The 18,982-nt window shown below is 40.1% G+C and overlaps 1 protein-coding gene across 1 annotated transcript in view; it reads right to left on the bottom strand.

The window, feature by feature from the left end:
• The window catches only part of LOC125462688 (immunoglobulin-like and fibronectin type III domain-containing protein 1), a 62,154-nt gene that overhangs the window by 22,933 nt on the left and 20,239 nt on the right, over positions 1–18,982 (bottom strand). The window contains exons 7-13 of the mRNA XM_059653265.1: positions 17,558–17,603; positions 14,728–14,908; positions 13,761–13,874; positions 12,189–12,357; positions 11,826–12,095; positions 6,345–6,716; positions 3,888–5,099 (exon numbers count right to left, since the gene is read on the bottom strand). Coding sequence (XP_059509248.1) covers positions 3,888–5,099; positions 6,345–6,716; positions 11,826–12,095; positions 12,189–12,357; positions 13,761–13,874; positions 14,728–14,908; positions 17,558–17,603 — 2,364 coding nt within the window. The remainder of the gene's footprint in view (positions 1–3,887; positions 5,100–6,344; positions 6,717–11,825; positions 12,096–12,188; positions 12,358–13,760; positions 13,875–14,727; positions 14,909–17,557; positions 17,604–18,982) is intronic.

The raw sequence follows: 18,982 nt of genomic DNA, 5'->3' as shown, positions 1-18,982 counted from the left end.
ATCTAGGTTTCCTAGATCATGAATTGCAAATAATTAACATGCATGTACAGTGATTACTAGAGAAGTTAACAAAATGTTGTTGCTTATTGCAAGTGGAATTGACTACAAATTCAGGGTGGCTCCGCCTCAGTTGTACAGGGCACTGGTGAAACCACATCTGGAGCACTGTATCCAATATTAGTTTCCTTATTTATGGAAAGAGATAAGCTTATTGAAAGAATTTCTGAGTAGGTTACCAGATTAATCCCTGGTGGCCTGTCCTAAGAGGAAAGTGTAAATAGGCTGAACTTCAGAAGTCTAAGATGTTACTTCATTGCCCTGAGGAAGCATCACAGGCTAAAAGTATAAAAGAAGTTGCTTTTTATGGCAGAATCTAATACAAGTGGGTGACTCTTAAAAATAAGAGATTGCTCACTTGCAACACAGATGAAGAATAAGTTTTATGTCACAGGGTTGGCGAGACTTTGCAACTCTCTTCAAAAAGGTGCTGCAAGCAAGGTTCTTGAATATTTTTAAGGCTGAGGTTGATAGATTTTTGATAATTAACGGGTAAAAGGTCACCAGAATTGGCAGGAATGTGCAGATCAAACATGATTAAATCAATTACAAAGCAAACTCGAAGGGCCAAGTGGCCTACTTCTGGCCTAATTCCACAATGTATATGCTGGTATTGTCTTCAAATAGTGGTTGGAAATAAATCAGTTTAAGTGAAAAGTGGAACAACTGGTTAAAGGGCAGCCTGTTTGACGACAACAGACCAAGGAAATCACAGTTCCTGAACATCATGTCAAGGGATAACTTGTAGAAGATTTTACAGGACTTCTTAGAATCACAGCAGAAGCCAAACATAAAGACTGATTCCAATGAGATTAGCTATTTTGACAGGAGAAATTTGCTTTGTACTTTCACCAAGGTAGAAACATGTGACACTTGTTGACAACAATATTTGCCACTTCTCATTGTACTGCAGAGTCCAGGCTGCAAAGAATTAGCAATAATTGTGACAAAATAAATACATTTTGAGCAGCTGAATCACCTCACCTACTTGATCTAATTGATGAATCCTTGACTGATGTAACACAGACTGCAATACAACTTGTGAACACACTGTGAGGATAAATGAGAATCTCAAGTCGGATGCTGAGAAGCCACAAGTTCAAGCAGAACATTTAATGCCTATAATTTTCCGGGAATCATCAATACCAGTGAGAAAGATCTTTCTTAGCAAAAGTAATCCTCAAGTAGTACAACTGAGAAAGTGAACAGAGATAGTGGGAACTGCAGATGCTGGAGAATCTGAGATAACAAGGCATAGAGCTGGATGAACACAGCAGGCCCAGCAGCATCAGAGGAGCAGGAAAGCTGACATTTCGGCCTTAGACCCTTCTTCAGAAGGGTCTAGGCTAGAAGCGTCAGCCTTCCTGTTCCTCTGATGCTGCTGGGCCTGCTGTGTTCATCCAGCTCTACACTTTGTTATCCGAGAAAGTGAACATCTTATTTTCATCAATAATGCAATCATTGTGGGCAATGAAAAGCCGTCAAGTTAAGGATGAAGTTGAAGTGAAAAGTCTACAGACCTCAACATAGTCTGAGAATGAAATTCTGCTCACGTGGATTGATTGCGTGGGGCCTGCTTATCCATGAATGTCACCACTGAGATGGCACAATCAATGTGCATAGATGCAGGACACCCAAGAAGAAATTGCCTAGCTTGCAGTTCCAGGACACTAGAAAAAAGTGCATCTGTTTCAAAAGGACAGTCATCCTCCACAAAAGAAATTTCTAAAGTTAAAGGACTTTCATGTGTTGCAATAGAGCAACTCCATATTTTAACAGGTACACATCCTAGACAAAGCAAATCTAATGGATGTAAGGTGCAGCAGTTCAAAGGGACTTTCAGCCATTCGCTAGTTCAATCTTCCAATTCAAGGGTTGGGTAATAGTAATTGCAATTACAAATAAAATGCAGACTAGTAATAAATGGAAAAATGGTTGATGGTATGCTGTCATGTGAGGATGCAAAGGTCAGCAACGCTGAACATTGCACTAAAAACCGCTGAATAAGCTGATTCCAGTTGGATTCGAATGGAAGAACAATTTTGCATCTCAAAGGAATAAGACTGAGTTCAAAGTCTCCCTCTTGGTTTCAGTAACAATGTCAATCATACCAAATGCAACTTATATCTCATTGTGATCACAAATAAACTATATTTTGTTTAACACAGGATCCTCCACTTGTGAGATTACCAGGTTGTTCTCCCTTGTCATACTTGATGAAATCGGTTCTGTTCATCTCCACAGGGGAGAAGAATGGTGACAGAAATTTACCAGATGGGTTTAACATAATAGTGAAGTGTGGAGAGGATTTATCTCACAACAGCCACTGACCTTCCTGTACCTGAGTCCACAACAATGCAATGGGTTGATGAATACTGAAATTGGCAGCTCTCCTGCCATTTTAAAAATAAATCATTCATGGTCAGTTTCACCTTGCAACTAACTGGCCTGGATATTACACTGCCAACTCCACAATGTTGTTGGCAAGGGCAGACAACCAAGAGTGAACAGTCCATATTTTGAGACAAAATTTAAAAAATTGGCCAGAAGGAAGCACATCAAATTCAGGGACGGCATCCTTTGTGCATTGAATGTAACACTAGGATGTTTCCTCCTTTACTTTTATCCTGCTGTAATCCAAAACCAAGAACCTATCCCACCCTACCCCTCACCTGTCTTATCACCTGAAAGGATCAAAATTATCTGGGCCTGGTATTCATCCTCTCTCCTTTGTTTAGTTTCTTGTTGTCCTGGCAGCATCTACCAATAGATATTTCACTCAAGAACTAAGCAAATTATTATCAACAAGGACATTGTGCTGTGACCTGCAGCTTCTACCTGTCATGTTTTTACTTTAAACACAACAATTCATCTTAAATTGACCTACGAAGCCAATTGCTTTCCAAGCACAAATTGAGGCTAGCACAAATAAAGACGACATATTTTTTGTTTGCACAAGTTCAAAAAGCTTCACACTAGAAGTTATCCCTGCCAAAATCATACACCATGTGCCAGATTGAATCTATCACCGTTGAGAATCTCTACCAATTTGTGGACCTTAGGTGGAGGTCCTTGAGATTGTATTTTTTTTAGATGCAAACACATTAATGAACCTTTACTAAAATCTTTGGATTATAACTTTATTTTAGTTTACTTAGAAAGTGACTGCTGCTCTGTGGTGTAACTAGTAAGCACCATTTTTCAGTTCATTTCCAGCTTTTTATCAGATTCCCAACAGATGATGGACTAGATGTTCCAATTTAAAATACAATCAATTTTGAACTGTATTAGTAAACCTGTCATAATTTGAAGCTCTTGAATATGTAACACATGTTTTTAACAATCTTTTAAAAGTAACATTCAAACATGGCATATTTTACTTTCTTGCGCAAATGAATTTTGAACTTTCGTTCCAGAGATGAGGAATTTCAGTTGTGTAGTCAAGATCATTAGGACACAGATTTAACATGATTGGCCATGGAAGCAATTGCAACATGAGGAAAATCTTTGCATTCAGTGAGTAGATAGAATCTGGGATGCACTGCCTGAGCGTATGATGGAGGCAGGGTAACCTTTTCAGGGTAGGATTGGATTATTATCTGAAAAGGAGGGTTATGCAGGACTACAGGAATAGGGAGCGGACTGTCTCTGAATAAAATTGGAGAGCCAGCAATTGATATGATGAGCCAAATGGGCTCTTTCTATGCTGCAACCATCATTGATTTTAAAATTCCAATTTCAACAATGGGTTCTGCCCCTTTAATTACATATTAAGCCCAAAAAAGTATTATTTGACTCAGTCCCTGAAATGCTCATTTCACATCTTTTACCTTTATGTTTGACGTCCAGGTCTGCTTCATTGATGTCACTTTCAGAAAACTTTCCGCTCCTTCTCCTCGAACTCCCACTTGGTTGTGTCTGAGATGCATCAGAGGTCAGGGCGTCTTGATAACCTCCTGCCATAGATTCACCTTGGTTTGACATTTGATCTCTTCTTTGTAAGCTTTTCTGGTCACACTTTTCTGATAATGCATATCCACCTTTTGTAGATCCATCAATGTTACTTCTGTTTGATAGGTCTCCAGGCACGCTTAAGGCATGAATGTCATTCAGGCCATCTTGACCTCTTCCAGGACTGGTGACATTATTGTATCCCATTGAACTATCTTTGCCTTGGTTGGAGCCATCTGGTAAGTTATTTTCCACTTCCCTCCATGCTGATACTTTTGATTCATTCTGATTGCCTCTTCCACTACCATCCAAATTTGTGAGGTTATCTATCCCATCATCATACATTCTATCATGACCATCCTTTCTTGTTCTACCCATCCTACCCTCACCATCTCTTCCCATTCCTTCTAATCCACCCTTGCCACCCTTTCCTTTTTCATCTAATATTCCCCTGCCACAACTTCCCATTCCATTTAAACCATCCTTGCCACCTCTTCCCATTCCATCTAATCCACCTTTACTGTCTCTTCCCATTCCATCTAATCCACTCTTGCCACTTATTCCCATTCCATCTAATCCATCCTTACCATCTCTTCCCATTCCTTCTAAATCATCCCTGCCACCTCTTCCCATTCTGTCTAATCCATCCTTACCAACTCTTCCCATTCCATCTAATCCATCCATGCCACTTCGTCCCATTCTGTCTAATCCACCCTTGCTACCTCTTCCTATTCCGTCTAATCCATCCTTACCATCTCTTCTCATTCCATCTAATCTATCCTGGTCACCTCTTCCCATTGCACCCATCCTGTCCATCTCATCTCTTCCCATTCCCTTCAAACGGCCCATATCAACTTTGCCTATTCCAAGCAACCCACCATTGTTATCTCTTCCCATTCCATCAGACCTGCTTCCACCATTTCTTCCCATTCGATCCAACCCACCCTTGCCATCCCTTCCGATTCCATCCAACCCATCCTTGTCATCCCTTCCTTTTCTACCCAACCCTCCCTTGCCATCTCTTCCCATTCCATCCAACCCACCTTTTCCACCCCTTCCCACTCCATCCAATCTACCCCTGCCATCCCTTCCTATTCCATCCAACCCACCCTTGCCATCCCTTCCCATTCCATCCAACCCATTCTTGCCATCCCTTCCCATTCCGTCCAACCCACCCTTGCCATCCCTTCCCACTCCGTCCAACCCACCCTTGCCATCCCTTTCCATTCCGTCCAACCCACCCTTGCCATCCCTTCCCATTCCATCCAACCCACCTTTGCCATCCCTTCCCACTCCATCCAACTCACTCTTGCCATCCCTTCCCATTCTATCCAACCCACCCTTGCCATCCCTTCCCACTCCGTCCAACCCACCCTTGCCATCCCTTCCCACTCCATCCAACCCACTCTTGCCATCCCTTCCCATTCCTTCCAACCCACCCTTGCCATCCCTTCCCATTCTATCCAACCCACCCTTGCCATCCCTTCCCACTCCGTCCAACCCACCCTTGCCATCCCTTCCCATTCCATCCAACCCACTCTTGCCATCCCTTCCCATTCCGTCCAACCCACCCTTGCCATCCCTTCCCACTCCGTCCAACACACCCTTGCCATCCCTTCCCACTCCGTCCACCCCACCCTTGCTATCCCTTCCCACTCCATCCAACCCACCCTTGCCATCCCTTCCCATTCCGTCCAACCCACCCTTGCCATTCCTTCCCATTCCATCCAACCCACCTTTGCCATCCCTTCCCATTCCGTCCAACCCACCCTTGCCATCCCTTCCCACTCCGTCCAACCCATCCTTGCCATCCCTTCCCATTCCGTCCAACACACCCTTGCCATCCCTTCCCACTCCATCCAACCCACCCTTGCCAACCCTTCCCATTCCATCCAACCCACCCTTGCCATCCCTTCCCATTCCCTCCAACCCACCCTTGCCATCCCTTCCCATTCTGTCCAACCCACCCTTGCCATCCCTTCCCATTCCATCCAACCCACCCTTGCCATCCCTTCCCATTCTGTCCAACCCACCCTTGCCATCCCTTCCCATTCTGTCCAACCCACCCTTGCCATCCCTTCCCATTCCATCCAACCCACCCTTGCCATCCCTTCCCATTCTGTCCAACCCACCCTTGCCATCCCTTCCCAGTCTGTCCAACCCACCCTTGCCATCCCTTCCCATTCCCTCCAACCCACCCTTGCCATCCCTTCCCATTCCGTCCAACCCACCCTTGCCATCCCTTCCCATTCCATCCAACCCATCCTTGCCATCTATTCCCATTCTGTCCAACCCATCTTTGCCATCTATTCCCATTCTGTCCAACCCACCCTTACCATCTCTTCCCATTCCATCCAATCCATCAAAACCACCTTTTCCAACACTTTTTAAGCTACCACTGTCAGCTTTTCCTATTCTGTCATAAGCACTCTGGTCACTTTTGGTAGCACCATCCAGCCCATCCATTGAAGCTCTCTGCAAAACTCCTCTACCAAAGTTAATGCTGTCTTTCTCTGATGAGTGGTTTTGTTGCTTCATGTCATCTTTTATTATTAAATCTTCATCATGTAGTGAACGCTTGGCCTTTAAACCACCTTTGGTTGTATCTTCAAGCTCTTGTTCCAAAGTAATGTCTGAAAAATCCTCTTGACTGTAGTCAGATTCAATCTCTTTTCTTAATGAGGACGGAGAAGCTGTGCCTCGATTTTCTGAAATGAGAGTCAGTTTATACTATTAGTTACAAATTAATTTACCATTAACATTGAAAAATATAAATGCCAGAAATGAAATTATTTGAATTGTAATAGCTATTTTAAAGAATTAGCTATTTTAAAGAATTAGAGGATAAACTTAAAAAATACATTAATTTTATATATTGCATAGCTCTAATGATGTAACAGAAACATTTTGAAAGTTTTACACTATAAATAACAAAGTAAGCTGACACTAAGTAGTTCAATTTTCGGGATATTTTAACAAACCCTTTTGCTATCTTATGTGCATATCCTTAAGTGAAGCTGATGATTTTCACTACCTGCGTTCAGAATTTCCAATCATTAGTCCTTCAGCTTTTCTAAATTTGCCTTGTAATGCTCTCCTATACTTCTAACATTATTAACATATGCCTCCAATCCACTACAGCCTCCTTCTCATTTGTGCTTTAGAAGTTTCTCTGCCCATTCCCAATTTATCTAGAGCATACCCTACATTTTGTCTATAAGTTCCTTTCTCCCCACCGCCATCCCCCAGCTCCCCCCCCCCCCCCCCCCCACCCCCAATCATGTAGAATGACCCAAAATGCAAGGCTGGGCTGGCAATCAATTCCTAATGTCAATTATAGAGATTTATTTGCTCTGGCTATCTCCCGTTTCTGTGATATTCAGATTAAGGGAATAGTTATTTCACTGGGAGATGTTGGATCAATAACAGAGCAGGTAGGATGAGGAGGAACTTGGTTCAGGGAAGCTCGAGATTTCCTGATAAGTCAAGGAGCAGCATTCCCTATCTCACAGGAGAGCCAAAAGAAATTTTGGAAAACTTACCTTGCTCGTTACTTTTGTATTGAATTCCATTCCTGCCAGGTGTAGTTAAGCAGATAAGTTAGTATGGATACTCATTCAGCCTTCCTGTTAACAAAGTGGGACTCCAGATTTGCAACTGATGCCTTATTACAATATTTATGTATTGCATAGCTCTATTGCAATAGCTGGCTTCAGTTAGTGCCCTTACCACTACAAATTTAAATTGAAGTTATCTAGATCAGGGGCAGAAGGTAGATTGCTAAGGTAATTGGGAAACTGAGGGCCACTGGACCCAAAACATTAACTCTGACATTTTCTTCACAGATGATGACAGACCTGCTGAGCTTTTCCAGCAATTTCTATTTTTGTGGAGACTAAAATGCATGATTGGTATACATTGGTGAATGTTTAACAAAATACTTCATATTCTCATTGAATGTACATTTCATTGAGGGACAAACATTGTATGGAAAAGGGTTCTATAATTAATGAGTAGAGTTAAGGACAGTACTGGATTAAAAGAAAATGTTCACAATGTTTTCAAGAAGATTACTAAAGCTGAGGTTTATGAGGATTTTGGAAAAAAAAACAGCAAAAATAACTAAGAAATTAATGGCAGAGAAAACTGAATATAACAAGAAAGATATAAGGTCATACAACGTGATCTACAACTATCTAGAAAATAATATGTTAGCAAAAGTAAATATGGGCACCATAAAGGTAAAGACAGAAGAAATTATAAAGAGAATAGAGGAAGAAACAACAATGTTAAACAATAGTTTTCTGTCCTCTTTGCTGCAGAAAATATTATTTAAAAAAATCAAAAAGTTAAATCAAGGTGCAATGAGTGATGGGCATTTTTCTTCTTATGCTTCAAGGGAATATATAGACTTACAAAATATTTAATTAAATGGAGGCTATTGTTTATCTAACATTATATATCTTTGTCTAACTTCCCAAACTACCTGAGCCAAGATGGGAATTTGCCTCTTCACTGCTTCCCCAATATAATATCCTGACCTTGTCAATAATGCCCCTGTTCCTTGACAAATAGCAAAAAACTGTAATTTTAGCAACAGAAAAAAGTTAGCGAAAACTGGAGCTTGTGTTTTTTTAGACAGAGATAGATAGGTTCTTGATTAGTAAGGGGATCAAGGATTACAGGGAGAAGGCAGGCGAATGGATTTGAGAAATATCAGCTATGATTGAATGGCAGAACAGACTCGATGGGCTGAATGACTAAATTCTATTCATTTTCTTATTTTTTTTGGAAAATGCTGATTCTAAAAAAAGCATAAATTCACTGAAGACCTACTTTAAAAGAGGTGGCTACAGAGATAGTGTATGCGCTGATTTTGAGCTTCTTGAATTCCTTACATTTTATAATGGTCTCTTTGATTTAAAAACTGGCAAATGTAAACTTGCTGTCCAACGAAGGAGGCAAAAATAACAACTACAAGTCAGAAAGCCTGGAAAGTACTAGAGATATATACTTTAGGATGTATTAACTGGGTCTTTAGAAAATCACAATATAGTTAGTTAGAGACAATTTGGTTTTATTATGTAAATATTATATTGAACAAGTTTCCATTTTTTTGAGAGTCTATCTTGCAGAGTAGCTGAGAAGGAACCAGCAAATGTAATAAACTTAGATCTTCATAAGACATTCAGCAAATCTCACACAAGAAGTTGTTCCACAAGATTGGAGTTTTTGGAGTTTGCAATAATCTGTTATCCTGCAGTGCAGTTTGTTTAATGAGCAGAAAACAGATTATAGGAATAGATTGCTTATTTTCAGTTTAGAAGGTTGTGACTGGTGGGGCCTACAAGAGTTAATATTTGGGCGTCAACTATTTACAATCTATATCAATGGCTTAGAGGGGAGATGAGAGAATGGTATAATGAACTTAAGTTCAATGGCGTTTAAAGGAATTAGAGATGTGTTTTTAAAATTATTTAATGAGATGTGAGCATTACTAGCTGGATCAGGATTTTCTGCCTTCACAAATTGCCCTTGAGAAGATACTGGTGATCTGCCAACTTGAACTACTTTAGTTCATCTGGTGTAGATACACCTATAACACTGTTAGGAAATGAGTTCCAGGCTTCTGATTCAGTGTCTGACTAAAAGTATATGAACTAGAAGCAGGAGTAGGAAATTGAACCTCATGAGCCTGCTGCACCATTCAATAAAATCATGGCTGATCTCATTTCCGCTTCAACTCCACTTTTCTGCCCACTCCCCAAAACCATTCAACCCTTTAGGAATGGAAAAAAAAAATCTCCTCTTTAAATTTGTTCAGTGCCCCAAAATTACCCACTGTATTCAGGAGTAATAATTTCCACAGGTTTGTGACCCTTTGAGAGAAGCAATTCCTTCTCATTTCTGTTTTAAATCTGCTTCCCCTTATCCTAAGCTATGCCAGCCATTTTCAGCTCAGCAAATATTTCCCAATTGTCCATTCTTAGGAGAATGCAGCCTGCAGTAGGGCAGAAAGAATCTGGATATATGGAGGAGAGCCCAGCATCAAACTCCTCAAAGCTTAGGAGTAGAAAATTCTGTTGCTAGCAGGATATGATTGGGACTACATCTATTGGGATTTAAGACACCGGCCTTTCACCAAATGAGTAAACACCACTCTTTGTTTCACTATTACACTCACAGTAACCACACAGTCAGTGTTACTCACTAAACAGCACTTTAAGGCATTGTCTGCAACACATTCTCTCCCATGTCTCTTGAAGGTGCTAGCAGCATGCCCAGGACCTTCATGGAGAATTGACTGGCTTTGCCAGAAATCACATCCTCAACCTCAGAGGACCAGAGTGCTGGAGTGTCAGAAGAACCATTGACAAGGCTTCCTCCTGCACCCCACCAGCTCAGTTACTGACGCCACAATGGAAACATCAGGCTAAGAAAGTTCGGTCCTGTGAACACCTCAATGCAAGAACTCCACAACTAGCAACACAAGAAACTCTGCAGGCTGCTGGCGCTCAGAGGACTGTCAGAGACCAGGAGATGACCGTGCAGTGTCAGCAATCAGGGACTTTATCCACATCTGCAGGGAGGAAAGGTATAGCAGGGACACAATGGCCTCCTTTGCTCAGAAACTGTAGAACTGCAGCTATGCTATGGGAATCTTTCTGCCTCAAGCATACTACTGTCTGGCTGACTCCAAAAGCAGGAGGTTGGCTGTCATGGAGAGTCTGGGTGGAAAAGTTCATCATCCTTGCCACTGGCCTTCAGGAGCAATTATGGCAAGAGGAGCACAAGGACCCTGCAGGTCCCTCTCCCTCAAAAGGAGATGGGGTGAAGCCAGGATGCAATCAGCCTGAGGAGGTACCCCACATTGGCCCCTCAGAAGTCATTTGGTGATGGAGATTTGTAGACTATGCTTTTTATCTCCCTCCAAAATCTCGTAAACTTTATATTTTTGTTTCCAAAGAGAAAGCTTCAATTAGGTACTTCTCAGCAAAAAATTAAATATGTCAGAATTTAGAATTGGTACAAAATGGGTTGCCTTTAAAGCTCATCTTTTCCAGTATGTAATATGTAACATAAAAATGTAGTGGTTGCTGTAACAGTTAGTTTCTTGGCCTAAACACAAACAATTCCTAATAAACAGACAAAGGGAAGGCAACAATAAAGACACCTGAGGGTCCATATGTTGACAAAGAATTATCCAACTTCATATGTACTGTATTAATAATGCAGTGCTTAGGAAATTAAAGTTTTATTTTCAGCAAGAAAACTAACCTACACATGAAGGTGGGCAAGGGGCCAACAATTTTTCTGATATCATGAAACTTTGTTCCCTATTAAAAGGACTAACACAAGTAATTGACATATCATAGATTGCCAGCTCAAAGCAAGGAAACATTAACAGATGCCCAGAGATAGGCAGCAGACCGCGTTCAGTAATGGGATTCGACAGACAGCTGCGTCCTTGAGTTGAAAGATGGACCATAAGGGAGCAAAACAACCAAAGAAGAATTTCCTAATGCTTCAGCTGGAGAGTATAATGTTGCCATTACAACCCTTAATAAGATTTATGCACACTGTGCCAAATACCTATTCATCATCTGATATCTGTGAATTATCCCCAGTTGTCCAAGATCATTCGCTTAATTTGTCTGAGTAACTGATGAATCATATCTAAACCATAGTTTGTTATCAAGTTTGTTAAGAACCAATCTGATAATTCAAATGTTTTCAACTGCCTATTTTAGGTGACTGTGATCCTGAACCCCCAGAACTGAACACATTGCACATAAATATAATGCTTTAAGACTTACTTTCTACACTGAGATATGCGCTTGAAAATCCAGCTCCGGCTGAAACTGTATATACTCCTTTGTCTACAGAACGTACATTTTTTATGATCAAGCTTTGTTTCAAGCCATCAGGAGAGACCTTAATTTCATATTTATCACTGTTTTCCAGTGGTATCTTTTTGTATGACCATTCTGCTGGAATGGGTAATGAAATATCGCACTCAAAAATGGCATTGTTTCCTTCCTTGCATTTGACAGCTTGTAATTTGCACGTAAAGTTCACTGGGATAACTACAATAATAAGAAAAAAATGGTGCAATTAATCATAACAAAGATATTTTACTGGAAGAAAATAATTGGATAGTTTAAAAACTTTGCACTTACGACTGATATCCACTTCTGTTGCAAAAACCTCTGCATCTTCAACAGTTACTTTGTACAATCCAACATCATCAAGTTGGAGATCTTTAATGCAGAAGGTATATCTTTTGCCCACATGCTTGAGGTAATGCTTTTGATCCGCATCCAAGGAATGCGGGATGAGTTTTCCATCCTTGAATGAGCATCACAAAAAATTTTATTGCTGAATCAATGCACATGTGCAGTTCTTCTGTCCCTAACTTTGTTTTCCTTAAGTAATAATGTTGTTCATTCTAACCTTATGTAAATAAAACCATTGATCAAATGTTGTATAGTCCAACCCAGAGGCAGAAACAAAAAAAAATTGACAGGCACCCAACACAGTAGAATTGAAAACGTCTATTCCATTGTAAAATATGAAATCAGGCGCATTTTAACTACCTTTGGTATTTGGGAGGGGAAGGCAAGTAATGAAAAATGCCATGTATTATGTGGCTACAGATACAGTGAATTTATCTTTTGAAAAACTGAATTGTCCAAAAAGCAATCATTTGTAGAATGTGATGAATTGATTTTGATTAAATTTTAAAAATTTGCATAGATTGGTTAATGTGATGTGGTGCCAATCCAGTTTTTGCGACTGCATGTTGACCCACTCCTGCTTCCAAGAAACCGTTGATCCTCCTGGCTATATTGTCCATAACTGCCTGCAGTTCAACTGCCCAACCCAAAATCGAGCAGTAGCTAAAATCCAGCATGGCGTTGCTTCTAAAATGTTCAGAGACACTTGTGTGCCAAACAGCATAAGCAGCAAATCATAGAGCTAAGTGAGCCGACAGATCATATCTAAGCTCTGCAATTCTGCCATCTCTAGTTATGAATGGTAGTGGGCAATTAAACAACTCACTGGAGAAGGAAACTACACATATAATCCCCTTTCTCAATGATGAAAGAGCCCAGTGCATCATTACAAAAGATAAGGCTGAAGCATTCGCAGCAATCAACAGCCAGAAGTTCTGAGTGGATGATCCATCTCAGCTTCATCCAATTTGACACACTTCATTTGATATGAGATAACAGTTTTAGACACTGGATACTGCAAAGGTTATGGGCCTTGACAACACTCCAGCAATAGTTCTGAACACTTGTGCTCCGGAACTTGCCGCTAAATATCTTTCCTGATTTGTAAATATATTGCCATTCCTTCACTATCACTAGATCAAAGTCTAGGAATTCCCTCGCTAATGACATCGTGGATCAACCCACAGCAGGTGAACTGCTGTGGTTCAAGAAGGCAGCTCACCACCAACTTCTCAAAGGCAACTAGGGATAGGCAAAAAATGCTGGCCAGCCAGCAATGCCCACATCCCATGAATAAATATAAGAAAATCGTAATTGTACCTCATGAAAGGAATGCTCGACCAAATTATTGAAGCAATTGCAACGCTTGACTGCATAATATATAATTAATTAGCATCTAGACATAAAATGAAATACATTTTTAATAACAGGAAAACACAGATTGAATGTTCTGGTCCATCTGTGATACATGGTATATTCATGCTCTAAGTTCATTTAATGAAAACCAATATTCACCTTGTATAAATAAATATTTAGCTTTGGGCTTTTGAGTTCCAAATCGAATCCAAAGGTAGCTGATCCATCTGACTTTGTTTCAACATGTTTGAGATTGCTAATTTCTTTCACATACTAGAAATACAAAAAAAAAGTTAAGGATAATAACTTAGAGGATATATTGATCAGTAACACATCTGTCCACTAAAGTTTTAAATTGAAAGGATCAGCACTCAACATATTGGAAAATATCTTTATTTTCACAGAATGGATTAGGAAATCCCTCGCTTTAACCAAAGCTAGGCAAATCTCCCAGTTATATTCACATCCTCATAACTTGCGTCTTTCAGCCTGAGTGTGGCCTCCTTTCTACGTTGTGCATGGAAAACAGTAGAACTTACTGTCTTCAAATTATTGTAGACTGATCCCATAATGATTGGTGATTTTTAGAAAACCTTGCGACTCAGTCCGACAATAGCTTGGTACGGACATTTATCCCTCAAATTCATCCCGAGGCAAAATGAATTGCAAGGGCCTTCTATATTCTAATGAGCTCTCTTCTAGAACATTAGCTTCACTTTGTACTTAAATTGATTACATTGATTAAAATATAATAATTTATAAAAATCAACGCTCCTCATATCTCCCTGAATTTTTGAGACTAACGGTCTATTCGCTATCAGCACAGCTGCTTTTTCATGGGTTGTAGAGGAGAACCTCTCTCTCTGCTCTTCCTGATCCTTAATTTTTATTTGCAAAGATGCCAGGCTTGTAATCAGGGCTATTCAAAAGATTCATTCTTCCATTTTAGCCTAAATTAAATATATATCTCCTAAATGCAGCAATTGGATCAACTTCATACTTGTTATATTATTGAGACATATTCTGTTTAATCCCAACTGCAAGATAATATCAGGGAAAACTTTTCAGGGAGAGATTAAAAAAAACAATTTGTAGCAATGGCCACCAGCTGAAAGAGATTGATTACCTGTGCCTGCTTTTCCTCTCTGTCCTTTTTCATTTGATTCAGTTTTGTCAACATGCCACGGAAGTCAGTAAGACCATACTCCATGCAAATCCGTTCATAGTCTTTTTTGTCAGCGTGCATTAGAATTTCCCAGACCTTTTCATCTGGAACTTTCTGTCCTTTTTTTACAGGTGGTGGAGCACTGCACAATGTGTCAATGTAAGATGGAAAGATGTAATATATTCTCTTTTTTTAAATATGACACTGTAAAGACATTTATTGTGTTAAACAAATTGGGCAACATGTTAACACAGAGCATAAAACAGTTCAGGAATGAGGCCTTCGGCTCATGATGTTGTGCTGAACATGACAAAAATTTTGAGGCCTCTGACAATGTCCTTCAAATTCATAAAGGTTGTGGCCTTGTCTTTCCATCAAAAGTTGTCAATATTTGAAGGATGATGACGTTGTCTTATACGCGGGGACATAGCTACAAATTGGGGGGTGATATATTTAAGACAGATGTCAGAGGCAGGTTCTTTACTCAGAGAGTGGTAAGGGCGTGGAATGCCCTGCCTGCCAATGTAGTTAACTCAGCCACATTAGGGGCATTTAAACAGTCCTTGGATAAGCATATGGATGATGATGGGATAGTGTAGGGGGGTGGGCTTAGATTAGTTCACAGGATGGCGCAACATCGAGGGCCGAAGGGCCTGTTCAGTGCTGTATTGTTCTATGTTCTGTTCTATATTACATATAATTTTTGAGATGGATCAAAGGCTCCGATGCTGAAAGGAAATGATTTTAAGAGATTGTATCTTACGCACGCGCACGCACACACACACACACACACACACACACACACACACACACACACACACACACACACACACACACACACACACACACACACACACACAAACTCTCTTCAGGATAAAGGAAAGCATTTTTTGTCATTGAAAGTATTTTCCACCAGCTCTTATCATGCCACCTTGAGTTATTCCATACACATTGGTCAGGCAATACTTTTGTACTTTACAGAAAAAGAGTTAAGTGTTACATTCAGCTGGCCTTAAATCATAGAATCCCTACAGCGTAGAAACCACTGACCCTCAGAGCATTCCACTCAGACTCATCCACCTATAACCCATCTAATCTACACATCCCTGAACAATATAGGGTAATTAGGCATGGCCAATCCACCTAGCCTGCACACCTTTGGGCTGCAGGAGGAAATCCACACAGATACAGGAAGAATGTGCAAACTCCAAACAGACAGTCATGTGAGGGTGGAATCAAACACAGCCCCCTGGCGCTATGAGACACCAGTGTGAATTACTGAGCCACCAAGCTGCTCCTTAAACTTATTAACTTCTCACCAGAGCTATGAAAATAAAAGAGAATGAGAATTCTGATCTCTTCGGCTCTCAAGCAGGGAGAAAAGGACCGGCAGAACAATCTGCATTGGCTAGATTGGACCCAAGGTGCTCAGGCATTCAGACTTGCACATCAGTAGCTGTAGATAAAAGGTATGCAACTTGCATGTGTATATAGAAGTCACATTCCTATTCCTGAAGGGTTCCAGGAACTAAAACTCAACAATGTAAATAATGTACGCAAATGCTGATTTATAGATGCTCTAAAATTTTCCATGGTAAAGACCAACTATAATACATTGTGTGTTGCTTTGAGCTGCAGACAGTGAGTCATGACAACAGAATCTGCTGACACATCCTACACCTACAGACATTCCTACATATCATTCTGGCTGAGTTCTTGGCTCAACAAGGAGTTAACACTGTGCAATATTCTACAAAGAAAATGTTGACAAAAGGTTGGTATTTTCATCAACAATAACTGCCAGTTGAGTCCTGACATCTGCCTGATCTCCACCTAGTCAACAGTAAATTACCACACCACGGACTAAAAATAGGGTTCTGAGGTTTGGTTTCAAATCCCCCCATAGCAGATGGTGAAGTTTAAATTCAATAATATCTGGAATTAAAAGCTAGCTTACACATGACCTTTGCCAGTTGTAGAGCCATCAGGTTTATTAATGTCCTTTCGAAAATGAAATCTGCCATCTTTATCCAATCTAGCAGATAGGTAGCTCCACACCCACAGCAATATGTAGTTGTATCTTAACTGCCCTTCGGACAATTGGTGGCAGACAATAAATAACCTAGTTAGTGATGCCCCCAAAACTCCAAATCATGGGCAGTATGATTTACAGTATGCTATATTGATAACTATTGAAGTAAATCCTTTTTTCGCTTGGAAGGGATATTTGGGTTTGGTATGATTAGAAGAAGCAAAAGGAAAGTGCTCCATTTCATGTGCTTGCAATGGGAAAGTTCAACGGAAAGGAAAGGGATGTTGGGAGTGACAAGAGTAGATCATGGTATTATGTAGGGAATAGTCTCTTGAGAATAATTATGTTAATCTCAAAAGTAATACACAATCTTGGAAACAATTTACATCATCTACTATTTTTCCAGCAGATGCTGGGAGCTTTGTTCAATTATTGTTTCGTCTTTGTTCCCTTTTAGTTGCTTTCAGTGTAAACTCCAACTGATAGCGCTATTCCATTGTGCAGCATAACATGTGTTAAGGCTTATCTGCCATTTCAAGTTGGCATTAAAACTCTCAAGACATTATTTTCAAGAAGTTTAGCTCAGTGTTTTAGCCAGTATATATCCTTAAATCAACACCACAGATATTTTTGGGCATTTGGTGATCATAAATGTGATGTAAAAATGTAAGTCTTCCTTTTCCTTCATTTTAAGCATCTGTGTTTCAGAATGTGATATTATATTCATTGGCTGTTATGTTTTATTCTTAAATATCTTACCGTTTTTTCAACATCTTTCTAAAATCAGTAGGGTCTGTACTTTTGTCTGCAGAGAATAAAACCCAAAAAAAAAATGTTTAATAGAAAGGCTTTAATTTATTAGGAATGTAAACTTTATATACACAGGGCTATTTTTCCGTCAATCTAAGCGTATTACTTCAGCATGATGTGAATTGCCTAATGAAGAATTACAGTTCTCTTCCAAATTACCTGTCATAATCAGTCGCGATATTACAGAACCAGCTACTGTCTTCCCATGAAATGCACAATGCAATTGGTAACCAAATCTGTACACAAAACTCCAGCTGTTGTCTGCGTAGTGACTTGTGTAGTTGTAGCGTTACATTCCTGCTTTTGTATTCAATACCTCAATCAAAGATGAAAAGCACCCCATTTGCCATTTTTAACTTTATCCAGCTGTCCTGTCATCTTCAGGGACCTGCGGACCTGCACTTTAATGCTTCTCACTTCCTCTACCCTACACAGTACTCTCCTGCTTATTGTGTATTCCTTTGCTTCCTTTGACATCTCCAAGTGCATAACGTCAAACTTCTCCGGATTGAATTACATATGCTATTTTTCTACCACTCAGTCAAAGTACTGATATCATCCTTCACTTGATAGCAGTCCACTTCATGATCAATTACCTGGCTAAGTTTTGTCTAACTGGCAAATTTTCCAATTATGCCTTCCATGCTGAAGTCTAAGACATTAATATCTATTAAGAAAAGCAGAGGGCCCATGCAAACAGCTTTCCATCTCCATAAACCAAATCCATTGCACCTTGTTTCTGTCTCTGAGCCAATTTTGCAGCCACATTCCCTTGTATAAGAACATAAGAACTAAAAGTTAGAGTAAGCAATTCAGCCCTTGAGCCTGTTCCACCAATCAGTATGATCTCATTCCCTGGCCTCAAATTCGCTTTCCTGCCTGTTCCCCATAATCCATTACCCAACTACTAATTAAAAATCTGTCTACCACCACCTTAAATTTACCCAGTGTCCCTGCATCCTGGGCTAGTGAATTCCATATAAGTTATTCTTCGTCATTAAATCTGTCATCCCTTAACCAAAAATTGATGATCCCTTGTTCTAGATTGCTCCACAAGTGGAACATTTACTTTACATCTAAATTTTCAATCCCCCCCACCACCTTATATAAACCAATTAATTCTACGAAGTATAGGCCTAAACTGCCCAATCTCCCTTCATAAAACAAATCTTACAACTCTGGAATTAAATGAGCAAAACTTCTCAGAACTGCCTCCAAAGCATTTCAAGGGCTTCAATCTTTTTCTGACTAGTCTGCAATGTAGGGCTTGTCAAATGCCTTGCTAAGAGCCATGCAGAACATTGAACAGTACAGCACAGTACAGGCCCTTCAATTCACGATGTTGTACCAAACTTTTACCGTAAACCTAAGGTC

The sequence above is a fragment of the Stegostoma tigrinum genome, chromosome 21 (assembly GCF_030684315.1).
Source record: "Stegostoma tigrinum isolate sSteTig4 chromosome 21, sSteTig4.hap1, whole genome shotgun sequence".
Taxonomy (NCBI): domain Eukaryota; kingdom Metazoa; phylum Chordata; class Chondrichthyes; order Orectolobiformes; family Stegostomatidae; genus Stegostoma; species Stegostoma tigrinum.
The sequence above is the reverse complement of the archived record's forward strand: the minus strand, read 5'-3'. Positions and strand labels throughout refer to the sequence as shown.